At 38.3% G+C, this 24,993-nt stretch overlaps 1 protein-coding gene across 2 annotated transcripts in view; it reads left to right on the top strand.

Annotated features, from left to right (window-relative positions):
- pde2a (phosphodiesterase 2A) overlaps positions 1 to 23,055 on the top strand; it is a 199,049-nt gene extending 175,994 nt beyond the window's left edge. For both annotated transcript variants that reach the window (XM_008425456.2, XM_008425457.2), the window contains exons 13-31: positions 28 to 158; positions 4,468 to 4,579; positions 5,437 to 5,476; positions 5,973 to 6,036; positions 6,291 to 6,372; positions 8,456 to 8,630; positions 9,720 to 9,832; positions 11,892 to 11,969; positions 12,058 to 12,180; positions 12,290 to 12,360; positions 13,145 to 13,267; positions 13,354 to 13,441; positions 13,869 to 13,916; positions 14,207 to 14,281; positions 14,377 to 14,476; positions 16,114 to 16,226; positions 16,925 to 16,963; positions 17,083 to 17,189; positions 18,291 to 23,055. In XM_008425456.2, coding sequence (XP_008423678.1) covers positions 28 to 158; positions 4,468 to 4,579; positions 5,437 to 5,476; positions 5,973 to 6,036; positions 6,291 to 6,372; positions 8,456 to 8,630; positions 9,720 to 9,832; positions 11,892 to 11,969; positions 12,058 to 12,180; positions 12,290 to 12,360; positions 13,145 to 13,267; positions 13,354 to 13,441; positions 13,869 to 13,916; positions 14,207 to 14,281; positions 14,377 to 14,476; positions 16,114 to 16,226; positions 16,925 to 16,963; positions 17,083 to 17,189; positions 18,291 to 18,525 — 1,917 coding nt within the window. In that variant the 3' untranslated portion in view covers positions 18,526 to 23,055. The remainder of the gene's footprint in view (positions 1 to 27; positions 159 to 4,467; positions 4,580 to 5,436; positions 5,477 to 5,972; positions 6,037 to 6,290; positions 6,373 to 8,455; positions 8,631 to 9,719; positions 9,833 to 11,891; positions 11,970 to 12,057; positions 12,181 to 12,289; positions 12,361 to 13,144; positions 13,268 to 13,353; positions 13,442 to 13,868; positions 13,917 to 14,206; positions 14,282 to 14,376; positions 14,477 to 16,113; positions 16,227 to 16,924; positions 16,964 to 17,082; positions 17,190 to 18,290) is intronic.
- Positions 23,056 to 24,993: the final 1,938 nt, after the last annotated feature.

Genomic DNA, 24,993 nt, shown 5'->3' with positions numbered 1-24,993 from the left:
TTGTCTGTGTCCTTCTCGTCCTCTCAGGAAGAACGCAGGCAGCTGTCCAGCATGCTGGGTTGTGAGATCTCCTCCATGCTTTGTGTCCCTGTTGTCAGCAGGGCCACCGGTCATGTGGTGGCGCTAGCCTGCGCTTTTAACAAGCAGGGCGGACAGAGGTGAGAGACTTCTAATTTGTCATGTTGGCCGTGTGTCCTTTCAAAGCTTGGTAATTGCAGAATATTGTATCCCACCCTTGCGCGACTTCTTGCCAAAATGCATCAGGACTGCTGGTTCACTTACTGCTATTTGAGACTGCTGACTCTTAGGAGAAGCAACAATTTATGCAACAGTAATTTTGAGATGAGGTCTGATTAGATTAGCTAATTTGCCTGGATTTGTTGAGTTTGCAGAGGATTCGACATTTTACTGGCAGCAGGATAGTCATAATCTAAATGAAGTGGAGGAGCTAGCTGCATTTACTTAAAGGGAGAGGAAGAGCCCATTGAGAAGTAAAACTAAATACCAGAGCAGGGTTTATCACCCAGGGCAGCATAAAATTAGGACCAACACAAATACTCAATATTTCTTTTTTAAGCTATCTGTCAGTAGCACCAACGCTAAGTTTTCTGTTGCTCTTTTTGTTGTTCAGTCATTGTTATGTGAGTGTTGTTTGCAGCTCCCTGGAATCTAAATACGGCAAGGATGAAGAAAGACCAATAATTAATTCAAATTAAGGACTTTAATGATTCACTATATATGCAAAATGAATTAGTCCTTTGCAGGAATGTCAGCATTAGTGAATAACATGTATTTGATGTCTGAAAGGCTCAAGGAGAGGCCCAGGGCCATGTTGTTGCCATTTTCCACTGAAAGTTTAGGAAATGACAGCTCTAAAAACAGATATAACCTTTCATGCCTCCTGTTAGATTAACACATCGTTCCTTTTAAAGTTACAAATTACGCTAATTGGCACGTTTAAGACTGCAACAGGGATAAAGATGTGTGCACTGAAGCACCAGCTTCCTTCACAAGCTCAAAATACACAGAAATGACTCAATTTAATGATCTTCTAACTGCTTACATTATATGGAAATTATGGAAATGTTTATTTAGTTAATTGGAGTAGAAAGTGTTTATTATGTCTTCATGAGTATCGCACAACAATGCAAATCGCTAAAATATGAAGTTCATGATTTGATTCGTTGCACTTTATCAGACATGAGTTGTTTTCAACTTGCTGCGAGTCTGATGCTTGTTGTTTAATACAGATTTCCAATTGTTCAGTAATAGTTTACTAATGAGCTTCTTTTGTTAAAAGATGCATTTTTTGAGTTTTCTTCACTCACCAACTTAAATCTCCCTTCTGTTTACCTTTCACATTTTGTCAAATGAAAACCACGACATTCAATTACATTTTATTAGCATTTTAATGTAATAAACCAACTCAAAGCAGTTTATCACTGTAAAGCGAGAGGAAATCTTGCATAAAAAATGAAATATAAAATTTTATTTTTTCCCCTTCACAAAAATTCCTCAATTTCAATCAGAATGGACAGCACCTTTAAATCTATTTTTAAGTCCTGACATACCGTCTCATTTCTACTTAGGTTGGGGCTTTGGCTGAGCCAATATAACACTTCCATATGCTTCGATCTAAAGCATTCAGCTGCAGCTCTGCTTAGGGTTGACCTGAGAGAAGACAAACCCTTCCCTCAGTTTTACGTGTTTGGCTGTCTTTGATTAGATTTCCTCCCATCCGCTCTTAACCATCTACTTTTTTCCCAATCAAGAAAAGCAATTCCACATCATAATACAACTATAATCATGCTTTATCATTTGGATTGGGTGTTCAAGCTGATTAGGTGTATGTTAACACACATAGAGCTTTCTGTCACCACCACTCAGAGAAACGTACAGTTATCGTCTTCACCGCACAATATTTGGCATGTAGGTCAACATTTTGCTGTTTCCCTGAACCAAATGACGGGTTTGTTGGATGCAGTTATGTTCTGCAGAGAGTCCTGCTAAAGACCTAATCGGTTGATGTAGGTGTTTTGGACCAGGAACGCATCTAAATGTAGCAGAACTCCAGCCTTAGATGCCTGGACTCCCACACTTTCATAAAGGCCAGATTTGTGGAGTGCACAACCAATAAATGTTATGACAAATAGTTCTTCTTCTTGAGCCATGAAGGCTCTGAATTAAGGTCCACTTTCTGAAGACCATGGCTAGTATTGTGTCTTTGTACCAGATTTCCAGAAAGTCACTCTCTAAAGCTGCCACCTACAAAACCCTCAAAAACTCCTGAGAGAAACTAGACTTTCATTAAAATCACAGGAGGAAGAAAAAAACCTCAGAAGGTTGCTGATTGCGCTCCATCAGTATAGCTATTATATATTCTTATGCGTTCTTCCCAAACAAAGCAAAGCTTTGCCTAATCTTTCATTTAAAAGAAATCAGTGACAAGTGTTTGGACTGTTGGTCTGGCCCATCTTTGAAGGCTGTGAAATGTTTCTCTGACTGTCAGGCCTCTGACAGAATGTGAAGACTTAAAGTGAGCCCTCGACTGCATGCCGCTGCACTTTAAAACTCATGTCCACTCATCCTCCCTTTGTGTGTGTGTGTGTGAGCAGATGGGTGAGATGATGATGAGGATGAGGATGATGTGCGGTGTGATGATCTGGAGTCAGGTCATGAGTCTAACAGCAGCGGGTGGTTTGGCTGCCTGATTTGGCAGCAGCGGGTTTTGGCGTGTCTCTTCGGTGTGTGTTTGTCTCTGTGCGCTGCCAGGAGCAATGCCGTTATCTCCTGAATACAGAAGTCAGGGAAAAAGCTCTCTAGTTTTTTTTTTTGTTTTGATTTTTTATCACCACGGTTGTGTTTGTTAAAGTATGCAGAGGAGTTTATTGGTATATTGTTGTTATTTTTTTCCACATATGCATGCACCCTCATGAGATGGATGAGAAGGGATCATGTCTGATCATTTCACTCAGTAGTGGCTGGCATCTCATTACCATGGTGAGTGCTGCAGGATTAGGGTTTCCACGGAGCAAATAACTCAGTCAGTCTGGTCTTTGCTCCGAACGCAGTGAAACAGATGAACTTTGCCATCATTATAAAGATTACATATGCAGAGTTTGTTTGTGTGAAAAGTAAAATATGGCCTCATATGTCCCCAGCAGCACAGCATGGCAGCGGTAATAGGTTCATATAAAACTCCACAAACGGAGGAAACAGAAAAATGGTAGTGCTCAAAATATCAAAAAGTGATTTTGTTAGATCAACCTTAATGCAAGGAATAGGGCCAACGCAGAGAACCTTTTGTTTTTCATATATTAGGCAATATCCGTGTTTGGAAGCACAAAGCTACCGCTTGTTAGGCTTGTTTCCAAGATATGGAAGAATTTCAAAATATCTTTCTCTCCAACACGGCGGCCGGGTCTACTGCAGAGTTACAAAGCGCTATTTCATAACCAAAATCTTCTATTTGTTGTGTATTGTGTGCTCTTCTTCTGCAGTATACGTGTATTTTACGGTTTTTAGAAAAGGACTCCTACTGGCTACTTTTCAACCTGTGGGGATGGAGACCAGACGATGTCATGACTGCAAATAACTGGCTGTTACCACAGAAAATGATCCTCCAGTCTCAGCGTAGCTCTGTGTAACTCCTGGGTGTCAGTCACAGATATTTCCCAGATGCAGGCTCCTGTCTCCATTGACAGGATCCTTGTGTGTCTGATCTGGAACCAGGAAAGACCCTCGAGCCCATAACAATGTGCCACTGCTCTCTATAGGAAGTGACAGATAACTGCAGCCAATTACATGAGCCATTATGGTCATCGTTTTGGTGTTTAGAAAGATTCCCAACCTGGAGGAAAACTGGTTTCATTATTGTTTTGGGGGTTTTTTCCCCAGTTTAGACATTTTGCTGTGACTTTGTTCTTTTACGTTACCCGTTTCTGCATTGCTGTCTTGATGAGTTTTTGACTTATTGGAACAGAAAATGTCACCCAAGCAGGAGCAGAAAATCATTTTTAGATTTGTTCAGCAAAATTATCCAGTAGGGGAACATTTTAATTAGCTGTAAGTACTATATGTGCAATTTGGGCCTTTTTATTTCACAACACTTGATTTTTCACCAAGGATATTTAGTGTCTTCTATGAGATGTTAATGAAACACAGAAGAGGTACAGAAGCAATTTGCATTTCTCTGAAATGAGGTGCCGTGACCCGAAACACGACGAAGCAGGGACAAAACAAAGAATTAATGCACTGGATTAGTATTTATTCATTAGAACAAATTGTTATCACTCCCTATGAGTAAATATAAAATTTAGGATTTAAAACTATAGTAAAAACAATGTTTATTAAAATGTTCTAGAGCTACAGAAAAAACGCTCAGAGACGTTTTACTGCAACATGAATAATACATTAAGAGGAGATTAAGTGTATAACTCTCTGTTTGACTTTGTTTGTGTTCTGCAGACATGCAGAGGCAGACGAACACGTCATCCAGCACTGTTTCTGCTACACCTCAACAGTCCTCACTTCAACTCTGGCCTTTCAGAAAGAGCAGAAACTAAAAGTGGAATGCCAGGTATCGCACATTTCCCCACTCACTCGCAAGTTTACATGTGCTTATTGTTAATATGAAAGTCATAATAATTTGGTCTTTAAATGATTTATTTGAACTACCCTGTCTTTAAAGTGCGTGTTATTTAAAGGTTGGTTTTCGCTAAACCAACCTGAATATGTTAATATATCCATTTGCCCCCACTAATAATAATTGTTAATGGATATTTTGAAATAGTAAAGTTAATTTTGAAGCTTAGTTTTACTCTGGCCTTTCAATTCCAAAGCCGGTTTTGGTGTACGTTTGACATCATCGTCCTGCTAGAACACCAACCGGTGCCCCGGCTGCTGCTTTCCATCTGTTTGATTTGTGCTAACAGGGGGAAAATCCAAGCTAGTCCTTCTTCGCTATCCCTATTGCTTTGCTCAGCTCACCAGTACCACTGCTTTATAACCACTGATTTGGTTGGCTTGGTTTGGTTTCAAACCAAACCAAGCCAGTTGGTTTGGTTTGAAAGCTTCACCTTGACCAAACATTCATCTTTCATTGTGGCCAAATATTTTCAACCTCTGACTTGTCTGACCATAAAACTAGGTAACAAAAACCTTGAGGATTTTCTGTGGCTTGCTGGGAGATATTTCTCCGTATTTTAGAGGGAACACACACACTCTATGCATAATTTCAGCCTGAGAAAATCTTCCATAAATTCAAACTTGTGCACCCAATTCTCAATTTTAAAATCCTTCTGATTGCATTTTCCATTATTAGTCAAGTTGTTCATAATTAGTACGGCATTCATATGATGATGATGAAGGAATGTGCTTTACGCTCTGAAGCTGTTTTTTGATGAGCTTGTTATTGTCCACCGTTTCCCTTTTTAGGCACTTCTGCAAGTAGCCAAGAACCTCTTCACACACTTGGGTACGTCTCTTTCCCCGTCTCTGTCTGAACGTCCAGTGAACAGACACTGCTGGAAGATCTGCTTTGCTGGCAGATATTTAAATGCTCACCTTTGAAGCCAAACGGTGCACATAATTGAATGAGATATTACTGACCGTAAAGGTGATAATGTCCAGAATCATAATAATAAACTTAAAAGGGCATTAAAAATGATGGCTATTCCATCCTTACACTCCCATTCTTATAAAACAGCCAGCAGCCACAGCAGAACATGTCATTGTTGATTTATCATGATTGCGAGAACAAAAATTGATCCAGTGTTAGAGCAAATTGCCACTCACTGGACTGAACCCATGATTACAAAAGCTCTTATCAGCTTGTGCTGTTGATCCTCAGGTACTCATGTTGTAATCTCTATTTCTGTCTGCCTGGGCTCTATCATACTGCTATAATTTTCTCTGTTTTCTTTTGGATTCCTCCCTCTCTCTGTCTCTTCCTCTCACCCCGATTCCTCCAGATGATGTGTCAGTGCTGCTACAGGAAATAATTGTGGAGGCCAGGAACCTGAGCGACGCAGAGATGTAAGCCCTCTGATTTATCCTAACAAGGACGTTTTAATGCATGTCGGAAAGAGAGAGCATGCCTTTGTAGACTGGAAATCTCTTTATCTCCATTTGCAAAAAGGCTATTTCTGCCATTTGTTCTCAGCCAACTTGCCTGATTTGATTAAAGTTTCAAATTGACTTGAAGTAGAATGAGAAAAACCTCTGTGAAGTCACCGGCTTTGCTCTGTTTTCTGTCGCCTTTTTGATTTTGACTCTCTCCGCTCTCCTAGCTGTTCAGTGTTCCTGCTGGATCGGGTTAGCCATGAGCTAGTGGCGAAGGTGTTTGATGGCGGTGTTGTTAGCGACGAAGAGGTAAAGCAATCAAGAATAATATGTTTGATGTAAAAACTAGGTGTACATATTAAACTGCAAAGTTTTGTTTATGATCTATCTTCAAATCAAATAAACATAACCTCAGATGGGCAGAAATCACCCACTGTCATTACTATGTATTTAACAAAGTTAAATAATGCCAATCAAATGCTCTGTGTTAATCATGCAGGATAAACACTTATAAAAAGAAGAATGTTTTAATGATTTAGAGGAGTGCCATACAAAAACATCAACTCTTCAGGTTTCAGAGAAGCAATTCTTCAGACTCAGAAATGTTAGAGGGCAATGTCCAAATATCTAGCCTCGATCGTCCTGCAGCAACAAAGACTGCAGACCAGTGGAAAAGACAGTAACCAATCTTTGTAGGATCGTCAAGAAGCCTTGCTCTGCAACATCTAAAAAGAAAGACTGGGAAAAAAATGTTGCAGAGCTCCAGTTCAGTCATAGAAGTCAAGCTAAATAAAGTACTGCTAAGGTACCCAAAAGCCTTCTTCTCACTCAATTGGAAACTGCCAAGTGTTTTCCTAGACCTCCAAGATAGATTTTTCAGCCAAATGTTGAAAACCTTTTTCCAGCACAAAGTCATGAAGCTATTGAACGCTTTCCCGCTTTCCAAACCATACCAGAATACTACCAGCACAGGTATCCCATCTGTTCTAGGATCTTTCCTTACAATAAGTGGAATTTCCTAATAAATTATAGAAGGTTTCTCCACCTCCACCATCAGCTTCAGCCCTTCTGATGAGAAGCATTCGCAGTATTTTAATTTCTTTAAGTACAGAATGCGGTGCACTGCAGAACAAATATTTTATTATCTGTGTGCCTGTGTTTGTCTGAAGCATCATGCACGCAAAATCCAAAATCATATTTTGAATTAAGCTCAATCCAATCTTTATGTACAATTTGGACAGGTGTGCACTTCTTTCCAGCTGGGACTCCTACTGTGTAGAAGGGGCAGCAAATATGAATCTCGATGTCCATCGGGCCAAAGTTTGGTCAGGTTTGCAGATTATTGTTGCAGTGTTACCTGCATGGCAGCTCCAACACCAAAAGTGTTGGAATAAATTAGGCTACATTGGGCACTAACAGTAATGTGTTGGTGTTATTTGGCTCGCCGGCAGATTACCTTGGAGTTAGGTCTGTGCACCCACTCTTTGTTCAAATTCTCAAAAGGCCAATCTGACCAGGTGCACGCAGACCACATGCCATGGATATGCCACCACTGCTGCTTTCAGGTTCCTAAACATACAACCCAGGAAAAAAAGTTTGACTGCTGTCATGATAACAAAGCACCACCAATCTTTGGTGCAAGCTCAAAACCGTTCTCCCACATGCCATAAAACTGATAAGTTGTTGTGTTATTCCTGCTAAAGCTAAACTCTACAAGCTGAGAGACATTAAGGTATTCTACTCAGCAATATGTCACATTAGGTGCAGTATGTAATTTAATACGTCACATTAAATTAATACAAACTTTATACAGTACTAAAGCATTTCCAGGAGTGACAGGATGATGCATGCAGCTGCAGACCATGAGAGGTCACTGAATAGTTTAATGGGTATAAAATTAATGTGAATAATATATTACACCAGGTTTTAACCCAGTTTAACATTAAATTAGGCAGTCGCTTTGGGAAGAATGATGATCTTACCCTCCAGTAAAGCTCCGGGGACTGTTATAGCGAATGCTAATGTGCAGTGAAGCTGTTGTGTGGGCACATGGTTGTCCAGCACCTTACAACATCCCTTTGATATCGAATGATCCTGTAATTTGTCTCTTGTCTCATTGTGTGTATTCGACTTTTTTAAATGTACTTTTTCCGCATAGTGACTTATCCAGCATCTTCCTTTTGGCCCAGTTGTCTCACAAGGATTCGGCAGTGTTTGCAGAATCAACTACACAGAAAGGAAGAAACTGGGGCATTTTGTGCATTTTTTAGAAAGTTGGCATGTGAAAAACTTAGCCCACTAGTTGGGAGACCGAGCTGCTTGTCAACTGCTTACTCACTGTCACAGATATTTTTATTAGGTAAATGTCTTCTGTGTTTGTGTCTGAATGCAGAATGAGTTTCGTATCCCAGCCGATCAAGGCATCGCAGGCCATGTTGCAACCACCGGTCAGATTTTGAACATTAAGGATGCCTACTCCCACCCTCTCTTCTACCGCGGCGTGGACGACAGCACCGGCTTCAGGACTCGCAACATTCTCTGCTTCCCCATCAAAGACGAAAACAACGGTAAGAATGAGGTGACACATTTCCATACATTACTGCAGGTAAAAAGGACACCATTCAGTAACACTGCAGGGGTAATATATTAATGGCGCTGGAAAAGAAGTGAAGCCGCAGATGGTTACAATTCAAGCTTTCAAATGAAGGAATTACTAAAAGAAAATAGAAATACAGGAACTAATAATTTAATAGATATTTTTAGCTATAAAGAAAGTCATGCATTTTGGGGTTTTTTGCACTGAAGGTGCAGAAAAATTCTAAATAAGGGGAGGAAATGTGGGAAATAATGTTTTAGGTGGCTTTTTTATGCATTGTAATTAAAAGAGGTCTTAATGGAGACATTTATGTATGTTCATTTATATGTATTTTACACATTTAGGTGCTCCGGAGACATAAAAACAAAGCTCATTCTTCGTATTCAGTACTTTGTAGAGAAGCAGAGCCATATTTGCTACTTTATGAAGTCTTTGTAGCATTCAGTCATTTACCATGGCAACTAAAGCTATTGAATAGTATTTCAATAGCAAATTTTGTGTTTTTCCTGCACTTTTGCCTTGAGTTAACTACCCTCTGCTCCTCTTTTGTCTGAAAAAGTGAAACCACATTTTCACCCAGGTGATTGTTCAGAATAGCACAAAGAGCAGTTACATCACATCCTTGTGCCTAAATGTTAGAGTGCTCAAAGTGCACTCCAAACCCTCTTCAGTGAGTTATTTCAGAAATCTCCGCTTCATGTTGACAGTGCTGCCTAAACTGTTTCTGGGCAGAGCAACTTTGCATTCAGTGCCGCTTGTCTCTATATGGAAAAGTGTCTGGAGCTCAGCTGGATGGTTTAAATTTGGGTCTTTTTCTTTGCAATTAGGATCAACTACAGTGTGAAATTAATCTGAGTTAGCAGAGCTGCTCAACTCCACTTTTGTTCTGCACATCTAACTGTTGCTTTCTTTGCCCCATAATTTTTATTCATCCTTGCATCTTTTCCTTCCCATTTTTCTTCATCATCTTCTTTCCTTCGTCTTTCTCCCCTAATCTTTTCCTCCCACCATCTCCTCTCCTTTCTCTTGCCTCCTCTTTCTGAAATTCTCCGTCTCCTAGAGGTGATTGGTGTAGCGGAGTTGGTGAATAAAATGAACGGGCCATGGTTCAACCGCTTTGATGAAGATCTGGCCACAGCTTTCTCCATCTACTGTGGAATCAGCATTGCCCACGTAAGACTTTTCTCCCACTCACAGTCACCTTTAAATCTTTTTTTAGTCTTGTGAATGTCTTTGTGGTGGATAGACTAAAATGAATCTCTTAGAGGATTTTTTTTTTTAAAATACGAAGTAAATCAATTCTTTCAGAAAGAAGTGGTAGCATATAGAAAATGAATTCAGCAGGACGAACAGTGAGCAACATCCTCATGACTAATTCATCCCGAGAAATGAAATATGTTGGTTTTCTGACCTTACAGTGGGTTAAAAAGTAGAAATGTACTGGTTATCCATTATTAGGAGTGGCTCTGCACTTGCACTTGCGCTGGAGCTGTTGCTAATGTGGTCAGAAAGACTGAGCGTGCCTGGGAAAATGAGATCAGTTCAGCAGGAGCAAAGCGCGCGTTCAGAGCGGAGGGAAGGAACGTCTCGCAGGAAATTCAAGCAGATCCTGTCTAATGGTAGTGACAGAGCTCCGCTGTGCACTTTAAAAACAGTTTGTGCGACAGCTTCAAAGCTAACAACAAACATTCTGCTGGAGAGAAGGTTGAGCCTCCCAACAATGACGTTTATATCCTTAATGATGTTAAAAAAAATATGACTGTGCTGTTTGGCTTCACCAATAACCAGAACGCTTTTATGTTAATATGGGATATATCCTGTTTGGAGACTCTCAGAGTGTAATTTAGAAATCAGGAGAAAGATGCGTTTTACTTTCCTTATAAGTATAAAAGAATGATGAACAGAAAGAAGGAAGTAAAAATAGAAAGGAAAGGTATCAAGGAAAGAAGGAAGGAAAGAACTAAACTAAAAAGACATAAGGAAGCAATGTAGATAGGTAGCTTTTCACTCAATTAGAAATCAGTAACCTTTTCAGAGACTTGTTGCTTAATTAGTTTTACCAACAACTTGCAGGGTGTTGTTGGGTAGCACATGTTAGCTTGAACATGGGCAGCTTTAGCTCTGGTCAGCATTGCATCAGCAGTGTTTGGCTCGCCAGATTCGGTGAAGCTGCGTCTCTCAGTTCTCAAATGGTCATCAGACTGGACTAGCACCCAGCGTCGGCTATAAGCAATAATCTTGGGGAACCTGTAAATTACACGCTTTCTTCTGCAGAATTCTGAATAAAACTAGAATCAAAGTGTATTCAAACAGCTGGGCAAATACAGTCACCTATATATTTTTGGATCTGGAGCTTCAGAGTAAAAAACAGATCTTCTCTCTGCCAACGAGAGAAGGTGTGCACTTGTTTCTCCTTTAAGAAACAAGTGCGCCACTTGTTTCTCAAGTGGGTGAGCTTCTTTCAGCAGCTCTGTTTTGTAACCAGATATTAGTTTTTCACATGGTAAAACTCCTCTTCCTGTTGAAATTGAAAGTATGTTAATTCACTGCATTGTGGGATAAACAGTCCCCACACCGGTCTCCTGTAGTCAGTTATTTATGGCAGGAGGTCCAACATAAACAAAAGGAAAGGAGGGAGAGAAAAAAAAGGGAACAGAAAGAAAGAAGAGAAAAATGTAAACATTGAATCAAACAAGAAGAACAAAACAGAGAAAGGAAAGAAAGAAAGAAATGTATGATTAGAGGATAAAAAAAGAGAAGCCTGTATTATTGTATTACAAATGAGAAAGCAGAGTGGAGCTTGAAGGAAGAGGAAAAAAAATAGATCCTTATTACAATCAAATTACATCTCAGAAATATTTTATTCAACATTTCCGTTTCACTGTGTTATTAATCAGCACTTGTAGAATGTGACCTTTCAGTAACTGCAGGTATTCACTAGAATATCTGCAAACTATAAAGACAAGTAATTGGGAAAACAACGGCTTTCAAGGACACTTAATCATCTGAAGATTGCCAAATACAATGTTAACCAATGCCTGTACTTTAACAGGCTATCCACAACTGATATGTGAGCTTTAATCTGTTATGTTCAGCCGTATCTTATATCATAGGAAAGTAAAAATGAATTAAAGCAACACCATAATGAGCATTGTTTATTTACAAAGATGATTTATCTCCATAATGAGAAACCAACATTGTTATTTTTGTTTGTGATTCGCATGTTTTTTAGTCTCTGCTCTACAAGAAAGTCCATGAAGCTCAGTTCAGGAACACGCTTGCCAATGAAATGATGATGTACCACATGAAGGTAACCTCACATTTACCCACGACACTAAGCATGTCTTTCCTCAGATAATGCTCCCCATTTTGTAAAATGCTTCTTGCACGTGCTGCAGGTGTCAGAGGAGGAGGTGACTAAGCTGCTTGTGACCGGAATCGAACCCGTGAAGGAGATTCATTCGTGTTTCGCCGAGTTCACCTACACTCCCCGTTCCCTTCCTGATGACACGACACCTCATGTGAGAAAAAGAGGAAGAGGGTGTGGGGTGAAAGAAAAAAAATGACAATCAGAAGACAAACCAGAAGAATGAGTAATATATTCTGCTCCATGTGTGTGCGTGTCTGCAGGGCGTCCTCAGCATGTTTGAAGATATGGGTTTCATCAACACGTACAAGATTGACCTGCACACTCTCGCCAGGTTAGACACTTACATCATTCCAAGTTATGCATATGAGAGTGTGGCTTTTTTTTTCTTCAGTAACCAGCCTACTTTGATGTTTCTCTCCACATTCTTCAAAAATGACTGTATTACCCCAATTGTGAGGACAATAAGCTAAAAATACAAGTGTACAGCAACTGGCTTCAAATACAAAGCATCAATTTAGAGTTGATGCTTTGCACTACAATAAATGTGCATTTAGATCCCTTATATTCCTACTAAAAGCAGCAGCCATATTTATTTACAGTATTCTAATTGCACAAAGGATCAGATTAAGCATATTCTTTCAGTGTATCAGTAAAGGTAACAGGTGAGATAGATGTTACATTTAGTGAAATATAGCCTGAACAATTTTGATATTTTTTTTATTGTAGCCTGTTAATGCCCAAAAGTTATGCTTAAAGATCAGACTGAAAACCAAAAAAAATTATGGAAACAAGATTTTAATCCCTTGAGAGTAAAGTCACTGAGATTTATATCAGACTTCAGTTTTCACATAAGTTGTGATAAAGAGCCTCTGGTGCTATGTAATCAGCACTGCAGCTGAGCTGTAATACAGCCACATTTTTATTAATTCCCCTTCTGCTCTTTCAGCTCAAGGAAAGAGGTGCACTTATCAAACCGGGTCATGATGTTCAAAACCAAATTACATGCTGCAAATAAAAAAAATAAGTGGGGAAATGATGTGGTCCTTTTTATAGCACATGTCCCAGTGTCACATGATGTGATGGCAAGTATAATTAAACCGCTGCCTTGGCGACAGGTTCTGTCTGATGGTGAAGAAAGGCTATAGGGACCCTCCATACCACAACTGGATGCATGCCTTCTCCGTCTCACACTTCTGCTACCTGCTCTACAAAAACCTAGGGTTGTCCAACTACCTCGAGTGAGCACCCATCTCCTGAATACTTAATAATTCAATGTGTGCTGTGTTGAAATGAAAATGATTCTACTTTTCCTGTTTTTATGCAGGGATATAGAGATTTTGGCTCTCTTTGTTTCCTGCATGTGCCACGATCTGGACCATCGCGGCACCAACAATTCTTTCCAAGTGGCCTCGGTGAGAATATCCACTAGAATTTCTAGTGAATTTCTTTTTTTATACGGAAGTGATATTGAATAGGTACAATAATGCAAAATAATCAGCCAGAGTGTGGATTTTATCCCATCACCTGTGACGGGATTAAAAACACCCGGTGTGATGCTAAGATGTCTCTGCGATGAGCAGCCTTTTGCTCTGGTTCACTTTAATCATACATAGTCCCGCAGCGCTAAATGACTCAAACACACAGGCAGAAACATGGTGCAACAAAGGGCATACTTCAAATCAACAATCTATCAGCATCCCTGTGCGCTTTTTAGTTTCCAAGCACAGCTGATACAAGCCATTTCAAAGAAAACGCTGCTGCAGTTAGCCCGAGGATGTCGTTTTCACTGTTTGTGGATGCTGCTGAAGGGTCTCATTTTTGTCTCTGTTTGACTTTCAGCAATCAGTCCTGGCTGCTCTCTACAGCTCCGAGGGATCTGTAATGGAGGTGACTCAAGCTCGGAAATTTCTTTTTTAAATCCTCAATTTCTTTATTTCACAATCTGAAATGCAAATCTGTATTTTTTATTTTTTTATTTTTTTGCTTTATTTTGAATAAATTGCCTTCGACCTGCTAATATATTGTGTGCTACTGCGACATCTAGTGGCCAGAACAAAAAAAAAGATATATTTGAAGGAAGAAAATAAGATCCATCAAAATTTGTTTTGCCTTTTGCCTGCAAAACATGACTCAGCAATATTACAACTGCTTTCTTCATACTCTGTTTGCTGTGACAGAGACACCACTTTGCCCAGGCAATTGCTATTCTCAACACACAAGGCTGCAACATCTTTGAGAAATTCTCCAGGAAGGTGAAATACAACATTTGCATCAATTTCAGTAGCTCTCTAAACTTTTTTTATTATTATTTTTCTGCAAACTTCTGGTGTTATTTCTATATTTGTAGGATTACCAGAGGATGCTGGATCTGATAAGAGACATCATTCTGGCTACAGACCTGGCTCATCACCTTCGAATTTTTAAGGACTTGCAGAGGATGGCTGATGGTATGTGTCAGTAGTTAAGCATGAATGTTATTTGATAATCCAACATATTAGTGCAAAAATATGAAGTGGAAAAAAGAAATGATAAAAAATATATATTCAGCTCCTTTTACTCCTAATACCCCTAAATAAAATCCAGTGCAACCAAATGACTTCAAAAGTCACCTAATTAGTAAAAAGACAGTAAATACAGTCAGTCTGTGTGTAATTTAATGTCAGTATAAATCCATTTGTTCAGAATATTAATTAGTGAACATCATTATGAAAACCAAGGAGCACAGCAATGAAATCTGTGGTGGAAAAGTTCAAGGTTTAGATACTTTTGCTAGATACGGCAGCACTGGATAAAAAACAAGGTTCTGCTTGAGGTTTTATAATAACTAACTAATATTCTAAAGATTTATGGTGAAGCTTGCAGCGTTCAGCCTCGGCATTCTTAATAATCGTCCACAGTTGCTTACACTCTCGTGTGACTTAATTGGGTGTAACGTCTGGGCCAGAGGTTAGTTACGCCTGAATGCAACCAATTATGAGTTATCCTGAGTGGATGCCTCTGCAGTGAATTCAGCTTAAGCTGCTAAAAGGATCCAGGGATACACAAAACCTCTAAATGAGTGAGAAATTCCTCTGCACTGCAGAGTCTGTGAATTTTGGACAGAAACAGATTAAACAAATTGCATAGGATTGGCGAGTTTGAGAGACTATCCATCCATCTATCCATTTTCTGTACACCCTTGTCCCTTAGTGGGGTTGGGAGGGTTGCTGGTGCCTATCTCAAGCTAACATTCTGGGCAAGAGGTGGGGTCACCCTGGACAAGTCGCAGGGCATTTGACAGACTAAAATATGTATTTTTTGTCATTAAATAATGAACTCGCAATTTGCCGGACGTCGATGGTTTTATGTGTCCAACACCAAACTCCATCGATAATGCAGAACACAAACAAAAAGGTAACAAAAGAAGCTAAAATTTGAGTTTATAATGTGAAGATTTATGTGGCGAATTGTCAACAGATGGGGAGGAAATCAGGAGAAACATAGTCTTACTTCAGTAACTTGACTATTTAACAAACCAGCACTCCAACCAAGGGTGGAAAAGTCCTCTGTGACTTTTTGTAATCCACAGCAGTGGTAAATGACCGTTTGTGACAAAAAATATATATATTTAAAAAAAACAAGCAATTCTTGAAGGATTCAGGTAGATGCAGTGGTTTCTGCCCTGGTTCTAGCACTGCTTAAATTTCTCTTAATACTGTATCTGTGTCACCAGAATATATTAGAAAATCATGAAGTGGTTCTGTAAAACAAAACAGCAGTAAACAGAAGGAGCTGAGAGTATATGCATAATTAGTCTGTGTTTTAGTCTTGAGGGTTTAAACTACGCTGTACTAATAAAGCCGGTAGAAAATGTGTTCCAAGGCAACATTGTTTCAGACAACAAATCGTCATTCATAAATCGTAGTACCTTTCTACTTTTAGGAAGGATCGGAAAAGTGACTTTTTAAAGTGAATTATCTCCCTCGTAAAACAATTGAAGGGATGATGATTAGAGCTTCAAAGATTTTTGGCTCTAAAATATGGTGTTTCTGATGTCGAACTGAATTGATGTGAAACCAATGAATTGTGTCTGTGTGTCTTTTAGATGGATACAATACAAAGAGTCGCACCCATCACTCCTTGCTGTTGTGCCTGCTGATGACTTCCTGTGATCTGTCAGACCAAACCAAGGATTGGAAAACAACACGCAAGATTGCGGTCGGTTAATAGCCTACGCTAGTGGCTATACATCCCACTACACAGAACTTCTGCAGACATTTTATTGTTTCTTATTAGTACGATTATAAAGTTTTTCACAAACCAATGGCTGAACAGCAAATATTTGGAGACATACCACAAATGTAAATAACCTTTAAACTCCATTATACGCTCTTCTGTGCAATCACACTCCATTTTTTTTGGATTAGGTTTTTAATCTTGACCTGCCCCCCTTTTACAAAACCCCTGTAAACCTTGCCCTAAATCCTAACCTCAATTTCCAAACACCTAACGCCTAAATCAGATGCAGAGTAATCCTTGATCCCGAAACAAAACAAAACAAAAAAAACATGCACCTCTTTTATTCAGGAGAGATTACTGTACAATATCTGGCTTGTTTCAGTCGCAGTGGGTACAGGCATCACTTGTAATAAAGGGGAACAGCAGGTGTTGTATTAGCAAAATGAAAAAATGTATATATCAAGCTTGTGGGACAGCAGCCTGGTGTAAAACAATATCATCAAGCATGTATTCAACATGCATTTGATCACTTTTAAGCTACAATACAAGTACATGCTTTCATATTTGCATTTTTAAACCCTTGACACAAATCCAGACTGAATTTCATCACTGTCACCCTTCTGGAAACATGAAACCATGTGTGCAGTGATATTTGTATTGCCTCTGTCTGTCTGCAGGAGCTGATTTACAAAGAGTTCTTCTCTCAAGGAGATCTGGTATGTCTCAGCAGCCAAACGCTTTCTGCTGCAGCACGTGGCTGAACTTTGCGTCCTTATCCAGATTATTGAGCTCATTACTCATATCTGTGTACTGTGCGCTCGTTGCGTATGTGCAGGAGAAAGCCATGGGGAACAGACCAAGTGAGATGATGGACAGAGAGAAAGCGTATATCCCAGAACTACAGATCAGCTTCATGGAGCATATCGCCATGCCCATCTACAAGTGTGTACAAAACCAACTCCCTCAAGACACTTTGCTCTACTTTACATCATCTCGTGTCCAATTTCACAGGGGATTTTAGCTTTAGATTTTGCTGACAGAAATTGTTTAAAAACATCTAAAGTTACTTGCGGAGTTTTAGATTTTTTTTTTATTAATTTGTTTTTATTTATTTATAATCCAAATTTCTTTTCCAAACGCTGTTTTCAGTGCTCTTCAAATTTCATGACTGGCTTGTGAAAAATACAGAAGCTTTTAGCAGCTAAGTCACATATTTCCCACAGGAGACCAGAGGAAGGAAAAACAGATTAAGTTAGGGGTAAAAATGTTAATGTTACTGCAGTACTGTTGAGGAAAATTTAAGAACATGCCTCCTGGAAATAAGATAATACAGCTTTTTACCCCCAGAATACAAAATTAAGAGATTTTCTTTTCTTTTTTGTGTAATTTGTGCAACAAATTCTTTAATAAAAAGAGAAGATTTAAGAGTTAACTGTTCTTCAAAGTCAGCAGGTTTCAATGCAGACACGTTAAAAGTTTAAGTTTGAGGTTCCACCCAGAAAATTGTCCTACACACCACACTGTTTGTTTTTTTCAAAAACGTCTCTGCATGCTCAGAAAACTTTTACATTTACAAGTAAAAATGTTACATTTGCATTGATTTATAAACACACTTAACTTCCAACATTATAACATATTTAGCTTTTTTTTTTTTTTAGTTCCTTTGTTTTGTTCTAAAACTCATGAGTTGAACAAGCTTTAATTGTGTTCTGTTTGAAATAAGATAGACAAACATTGTTCCTACAGGTTGAAATAAGTGCTTAACAATAAGGAGGAACACATTAGATGTTTAATTCCTCCAACTTTGCTCACAAATAGATTGAATGGAGATCAGATTTTAGGCTATTAATCATTTCTATTTCTGTGATGAACTATGACAGTGAGTTTTTTGGGGTTTTTTCATTGGTCAGTGTTTCACCTGGTGCACAAATTTAAGATCACAGTTTAGATGTAAATAAAAAGTTTTGTCTTGACAGAAAGTGACTTCAAAAACAGACAGCATCTCTAACGGAGCTAATTTTCCTCCTCCCGCTCTCCTTGCAGACTACTGTCCGAACTGTTCCCCGGGGCCACTGAGCTGTACGAGCGGGTGGCAGCGAATCGCGAGCAGTGGACCAAAGTCTCCCATAAGTTCACCATCCGCGGGTTGCCCAGCAACAACAGCCTGGACTTCCTGGACCAGGAGTACGAGCTGCTTCAGTCGCAGGGTGCTTTTGGGAGCGACGACCACTGCCTGAATGGCTGTCTGGATGACACAGAGGGAGGTCAGGGCCAGTGACAAACAGCGGGGCCTCCGACAGCGCGTTAATCCTGAAGTTTTCTTGTGGTCCAATAAGAGGCGAAGAATACCTTTCTAGAGGCCAAAGACAGGCTGGTCTCTGATGTCAACCAGCTGGCGTGCTTTAGTGGGCCTTGCAGGATGAAAACTGAATCAGACGGATGCTCTGAACCGATTCGTCTGAGTCACTGATTCGATGCTTGATGTCGCTTGTGTCAACCAGTCGAGGAGCGTAAAAGACGACGAGTATCTTTCTACATGTCACACGTTCATTCGTACAGTACTGATCCTTCTTAAGATTGTAAAAAATAAAACAAATCGACACATATTCGCACAAACGAGGTGGAAGCATTCGTAGTTGTGGCAAAGACTCCAGCGTGCAACGATGAGGTGAAATGCTCTATTTTCCGTTACGGCGTGCGTTCATTTCGGTTGCCACAGATCCCACCTGCTGCTTATGAATGCATGACGGACGAACACCTTACCAATTATAAACCAATCTGTGATCATTTTCCCCCATTCGTAGGAAACTAAAGCATTCTATTTTTACACAGTCATAGCAGATTTTTGTATCCACCTCGTCAGAGTATGTTTAGATTCATGACCTCTTTTTGTTCTTGTTCCTTCATTTCAACACATAAACTCTCCTTCTATGTTTTAGTGGAGTTTAAGGGACATTTTTGACAATCACCCATCAATAACAACAGAGGCCATAAATTAAAATATATATATATATATATATATATATATATATATATAAATGAACACATGCATTTTGTGAACATTAGTCACAAGTATTTGCCCCATTTATTGTTTGTGCTTTCTGTTGCATTAAAATGTTTTAGATCATCAAACAAAATTTTATATCAGACAAGGGTAGCGTAAAGTATGAAATCCTTATTTGTTTTCTTTATATCAATAATTAAATCCAAATTAACTTTGACCTATGTAAAAATATATATATATAAAGTGCTTACGCCCTACATCTAATGACTGGCTTCAACAGATGCCATCAGTCATTGCAAAGACAAGCAATGAGTTTTTTACAATGTTGTGGAGAAATTTTGTCCCACTGTTATTTTCTGAACTGTTTTAATTTAGCCACATTGAAGAGATTTGTGCCATGATTTTCCTGTTTTAGGTCATGTCACACCATCTATAAGAACTTTGCGTGCAGGATTGGATTAGGCCACTTCAAAACCTTGCCTTTGTTTCTTTTTTTGAGTCAGTAAAAAGTGAACTTGCTGGTGTCAAGTGAGCTGAAGATAAAGATCAGAAACTGATGACTGCAGCCTTATTTTATGCTACAGAGCTGAATTTAATGACAGAAAATTGTTGAGGTCCTCAGGCTGAAATACAAAATGTCATTTTTGTCCATTGTGTTTCTTATATTTCAGTCATGAACACTGATCTTAACTGAGGCAGATATAGTGCTTTAAATGTTCCGGGTTCCTTTTTTATGTCCTGGATGAACCATCAACATGCTTCTGCATTAATTATGATAAACCAATCTCTTCCAGGAAGGTTTAACCACTGCTCTATTTTTTATTGCTGCCTACGGGAGTCCCACGTCCTCACAAATATATTTGTAACCCTTCCCAGATTAACGCTTGTTAATTATACATTCCCATCTGTTCTTGAATTTCTTTTGGTTGGAGTGTAATATGTTGCTTTTTTAAGCCTACTTCATGTTGCCAGACAGATTCTATTCTAAGTAATTTCTGATTCTATGGGTCTGACAATAATGAGGTTGTACTTAATGAAACTGAACCAAAAAAAAAAAAAAATAGGTTGTCTCAGATAATTCTTAAATTAACAAGGGAGGGGCTAGATTAGGTTTTCATGCAGCACCAGATTAGTTTGGATAGATTTTTTCCCAATAAGTGAAATTATAATTTGAAGACTGCTCTATCTTTGTCTGATATTAAAGGTTATTTGATGCTCTGAAACATTTAGTTTCAAAAAGAAAATGCAAAAACAGAAAAAAAAATCTGGGACAAATATTTACTACAGTACTGTTTATTTTCATAATCCAAATTATTTAATTGCCTTTTTTGCATTTTTGTATTTTTTTCCTTTAACTAACCATTTGAAGACAAAAAAAGAGAAGCCCTTTAAACAATCCATCTCATTCGTTGGTGTAACTGTGCAGTAGAGTGTGTTAAGTAGAGTGTGTCACTGAGTGTGTCCTATGGATCTGCCTTATTGCGTATCTTTGCTGCCTTTATTAGAGCTTTTAATATATAAAAGTGGAATAAAAAGTCTGTTTAGTATGTTTGTTGAATATTCCTATGGACACTGTGTTGACTGAGAACATGTATATTTTGTAAAACACTTGTTTAAAGACCTCAAACGTTGCATCTTTTCACTTCTTTTCTATTCCTGCCTGTCTGTGCATCGTACATGAAAGCATTATTACGTAGGAAACAACATAAAGAAAAAAAAGAATCAACAAGAGATGTAGCCATGATAGAAAACGTCAAATAGGGTGTGTTTTCCAGACTTGTGCATCATAAAAAAATAAAAACTAAAACTTCAGAGAAATGGGGTTTAGTGTCACAACATGCCATACTTACTTTCACATTAACTACAATGACAAGGATATGCTTTCGAGTTAGGATAGGACAGCTTATAAAGTGCAGGGTCGTGTGTTGGTGTGCTATGCATGACAAGACCTTGAAAAAGTATTCACATACTGTCATGTTACAACCACAAACTTCAGCGTATTTTAATGGATTTTATGTGATAGACCAACACAAAGTCTTTTTATGTGTCCGCTACCTCCACAAACCTGCAAAATAGGTTAAATTCAGTCATATTGAAAAGTAATTTTTAAGTTTGGTCTCAGACTTTTTTCTGCTGTGTTCCTTGGCTGCAATGATGCTGCTTATTGATTAATATTCTCTTACAAACCTCTCAAGCCTTCACAAAACAGCTGGATTTATGTTCAATTTAAATTGGACACAATTTAAACTTACTAAATAGATTAATTCTGGGGGTTATAATTTGTACAAGGATTTATTTAGGGATATCAGTGCTAAACGCAAATGCATTTTAAATTTTTTTTAGATAAAATTTTTATTAGATGGGGAAAATATCATTTCACTTCCACTTCATAGTTTTGCACTACTTTGTGTTGCTATATCACAAGAAATCCCATTGAAATCCAATTTGGTCTGTATTTATTACATGATTAATTGTGAAAAGGTTCAACAGGTATGAATGCTTTTTGTAAGGGATTCTAGTTACTGGGGGTTTTCTTATTTTGCATAAGAATCAGAGTGCAGTAAATGTCAACAAAATTATCAGATTGAAATATGAGATTTTTCTTTCTATATGAAGAATCCCACAAAGGGTATTTGCAGGAAACATTTTGGTTTCTTTGGATATACCTGAACAGTGCTGAATGAAGGGGTTGAATCTGCCCTTCCTCTGCTTTGTAAACTCACTTTAAAAAGGCATCAAGGTGTGTTAAAAAGTCGCTTCTTGGTCTATCATTTTTCTCATTTGTCCTATCATTTGCTTCATATGCCCTTGCTTTTTTTCTGTGCAATATGAAGCCTCTGTTTCTGTGACAATGCACAGATACTTACGTACTTAAATAGGATTTGCTAAATACCTATGCCTCTTGTTATATTATTGCTTTAGGTCTGAGTTGCCAAAGGCTTTTTAAATGTTAAGTCACATTGTTTCCATGAAAAAAAGTAAATGAAATGGGACTTTTTTTTCCCCGCTACAAATGCTTTTCAGAGTTCAGACCTTTGACAGTTTTCTATGAGTCTGTGTTTGTCTGTTAATGTTCGTCTTAGAGAGTCAGGGCTAAATGTGCCAAGCAAACACTTTCCACTTCCTGGCCCAGCTGCAAGATGAAAGCCAGACGTGGCTTAAGGAATAGCTTGATGTCAGAAGGCTGTTGGTGACAGCGCTTCATCATGTCAGCTTGTCCAGGAAGCATAAAGCCAATCTACTGTATTTCCTCTCATCACAGCAGGAACAGCAGGACTTAAACCTGTGATGTGATAACATTGTAATGATCACCTGTGACGTATTTGCTAAAAGTGGCAAGAATACATATATATATATATATATATATATATATATGTATTTGCTGTAAATAATAAAGTTTAAAAACACAAATGTTTTGATTGTCATCATTACAATGGGAAGTACTGTGTTTTAATTCTGTAATGTATTTATAGTGTTTGCTACCTGATTTTTTTTTTTTTTTTTTTAGTTTGTCGAAGCCATTTTTGAGCAAACCCAAGCCCCAAAATCTAAGCTGAAGATTAGAGAAACATATATGTGTACTTAGGATATAAACAAAATATTCTACCACGACTAAAAATTCACACTACTTGTATGAATAGTGCTTAAGCTGAAAGGTGAATTTGATCATCTTTAAAGATTTGTTTGGTGGGCTCTGAGTACTGTTGATCTGATTCTTTTCAAGACGAAAGAAAACGTATAACATTTTGGTTTGTTTTATTTTTTTTCTGTCTTTCTTTCTTGAAATAAATCTAGTGAAAGGTGCTTTGGTGGTTGGTGTGTGTTTGTACAGAAATGCTTCACAACGTAACTCTAACATAAAGGTCTACATGAGTGCCTGAAGTTGCATGCTGATGGTACTAGCCATCGCAAAGGCATCTTTGTGGATCCAGTTGGATCATGTTGCACTATTACATTGATGTCCAAGTGAAAATAGAAAACATTTCCACACTGCTGTAAAAATTCCATGGTTTAGTTTTATAAAAGTAAGACCAAGACAAATAACTTTAGACCTATTTCTACTTTTAACTTAATTCATATCTTGTACAACACACACACACACAGGATAGAAAAAGTAACTGAACTCTCCCCCTTTTTTCTGGTGGAGTGTAATAAAACACACAAATCTACATATTTTAAAAGAATTGGACACATTTACTTAAGATGTCAGACGACTGTCAGATGGATCTCATTGATCAAATGTATCAGTCAGGAGAAGGCAGATATATACAATATAACATGTAACTCAGAGAAGGTAGTCATTATCCAGTGGATAAAGTATAGCATAATGGAAAGAATAATGAAAAGACAGGAAGTAAACATCTGCTACATTAAAGGAGCTGTGTTTTATGGCTGGTATTTGCTGGTACTTTAATCACTTAGACTATTATGTTGCTAAACTTAAAAAATGTTTAATTTGTTGCTTAGTCTATTTGTGTCAAGTATATTTTTTACTCTCATTGGGGTTTAAAAAGCCTTTTAAATTGTATTTTTATCTGCTTTGTACCCATGTTATGACTTGTTGTTGAGTCCTTGTGATTATCCATTGTGCATTTTCATATTGCAGAAAAATGTAAAAGCTGAAGTTTAATTGAAGTAGCAGATGTGAGAACAATCTCTTGTAATCTCCAAGAAGAAGATTTAGGTCTACCTCCAAGGACACACATATTGCCATCAGCACTTTGCATTGAAAGAGCATCACAGGTAAGTGAGCTAATTATGGTAAGACTGCACAAAAAGAAAACTGTTTATTGAATCAAGAACATTACAGAGAGAGGTTCAGTTACTCTGAGAAAAATGATTTAAATGTCAGGATTACGTTCTAAAACAATACAATTTAGGAATTACTGTGCTACCACCAGAGTAGAGCTTGTTTAGGAATGGCGGCAGGCTGGCTTGAGTGTTTCTGCAAGCACAGTAAGCTAGAGACTCTTTAATGCTGCTGCCGGTGTTAAAGAGGGTTAGCAAATGAGCCACTTCTCTCCAAGAAAAACATCAAGTACAGAGTGACATTCTGCAGTAAGTAGCACGATTAGACCAAAATGGTTATTTTCTTGGATTAAAGCCCCTTCAAACGGTTTGTGAAATGTGAAATTAAGGAGAAGAAGACAGTGAAGGAACTTGTGTCATCCTAAGAAAGTGGATTCACAATTTTGCATAAAATCAGTCCCATGAATAAAACATCTTCCAAGAGCAGCTGTGCCCAAAGATTCAGGACTGACACAATAATGAACAGTATTCTTCCAGCATGATGAAGCACAAGGTAAACGTGATAACTAACAAAGAAATCCCCCAGATCCTAATCTTATTGAGAAACTGTTGAGGAGTAGCATACACTTGTTAGAAAAGCGTAATGAGCCCTGATTATCTCTTCATCAGTTGATGGGTTTGATACATTGGACAGGAGGTCCAATGTATCAAACTTTTAAACTGATGTGGTAGAAGCAGGAAAAAATGACAAGGGGGCAAATTTGGGATTGCTGCTCCAGAGCAAGATCATAACTCCAGCTCTTATTGGGTGTTTCCAGTCTGCATGGTCAATATCTATCGAAAGTGATCCAAGGAAGGAACAGTGATAAACTGGCAACAGGGTTATGGATAATGCTGGGCCTGATAGAAAGGGATCAGAATACAGAATGCATTGCAATCTGTTTTAAATGGGGAATCATCAACCATTCAGGGTCATCATTTTCTGCCCGAATC

Source organism: Poecilia reticulata, linkage group LG13 (assembly GCF_000633615.1).
Source record: "Poecilia reticulata strain Guanapo linkage group LG13, Guppy_female_1.0+MT, whole genome shotgun sequence".
NCBI lineage: Eukaryota > Metazoa > Chordata > Actinopteri > Cyprinodontiformes > Poeciliidae > Poecilia > Poecilia reticulata.
This window is presented reverse-complemented; position numbering and strand designations above follow the sequence as displayed.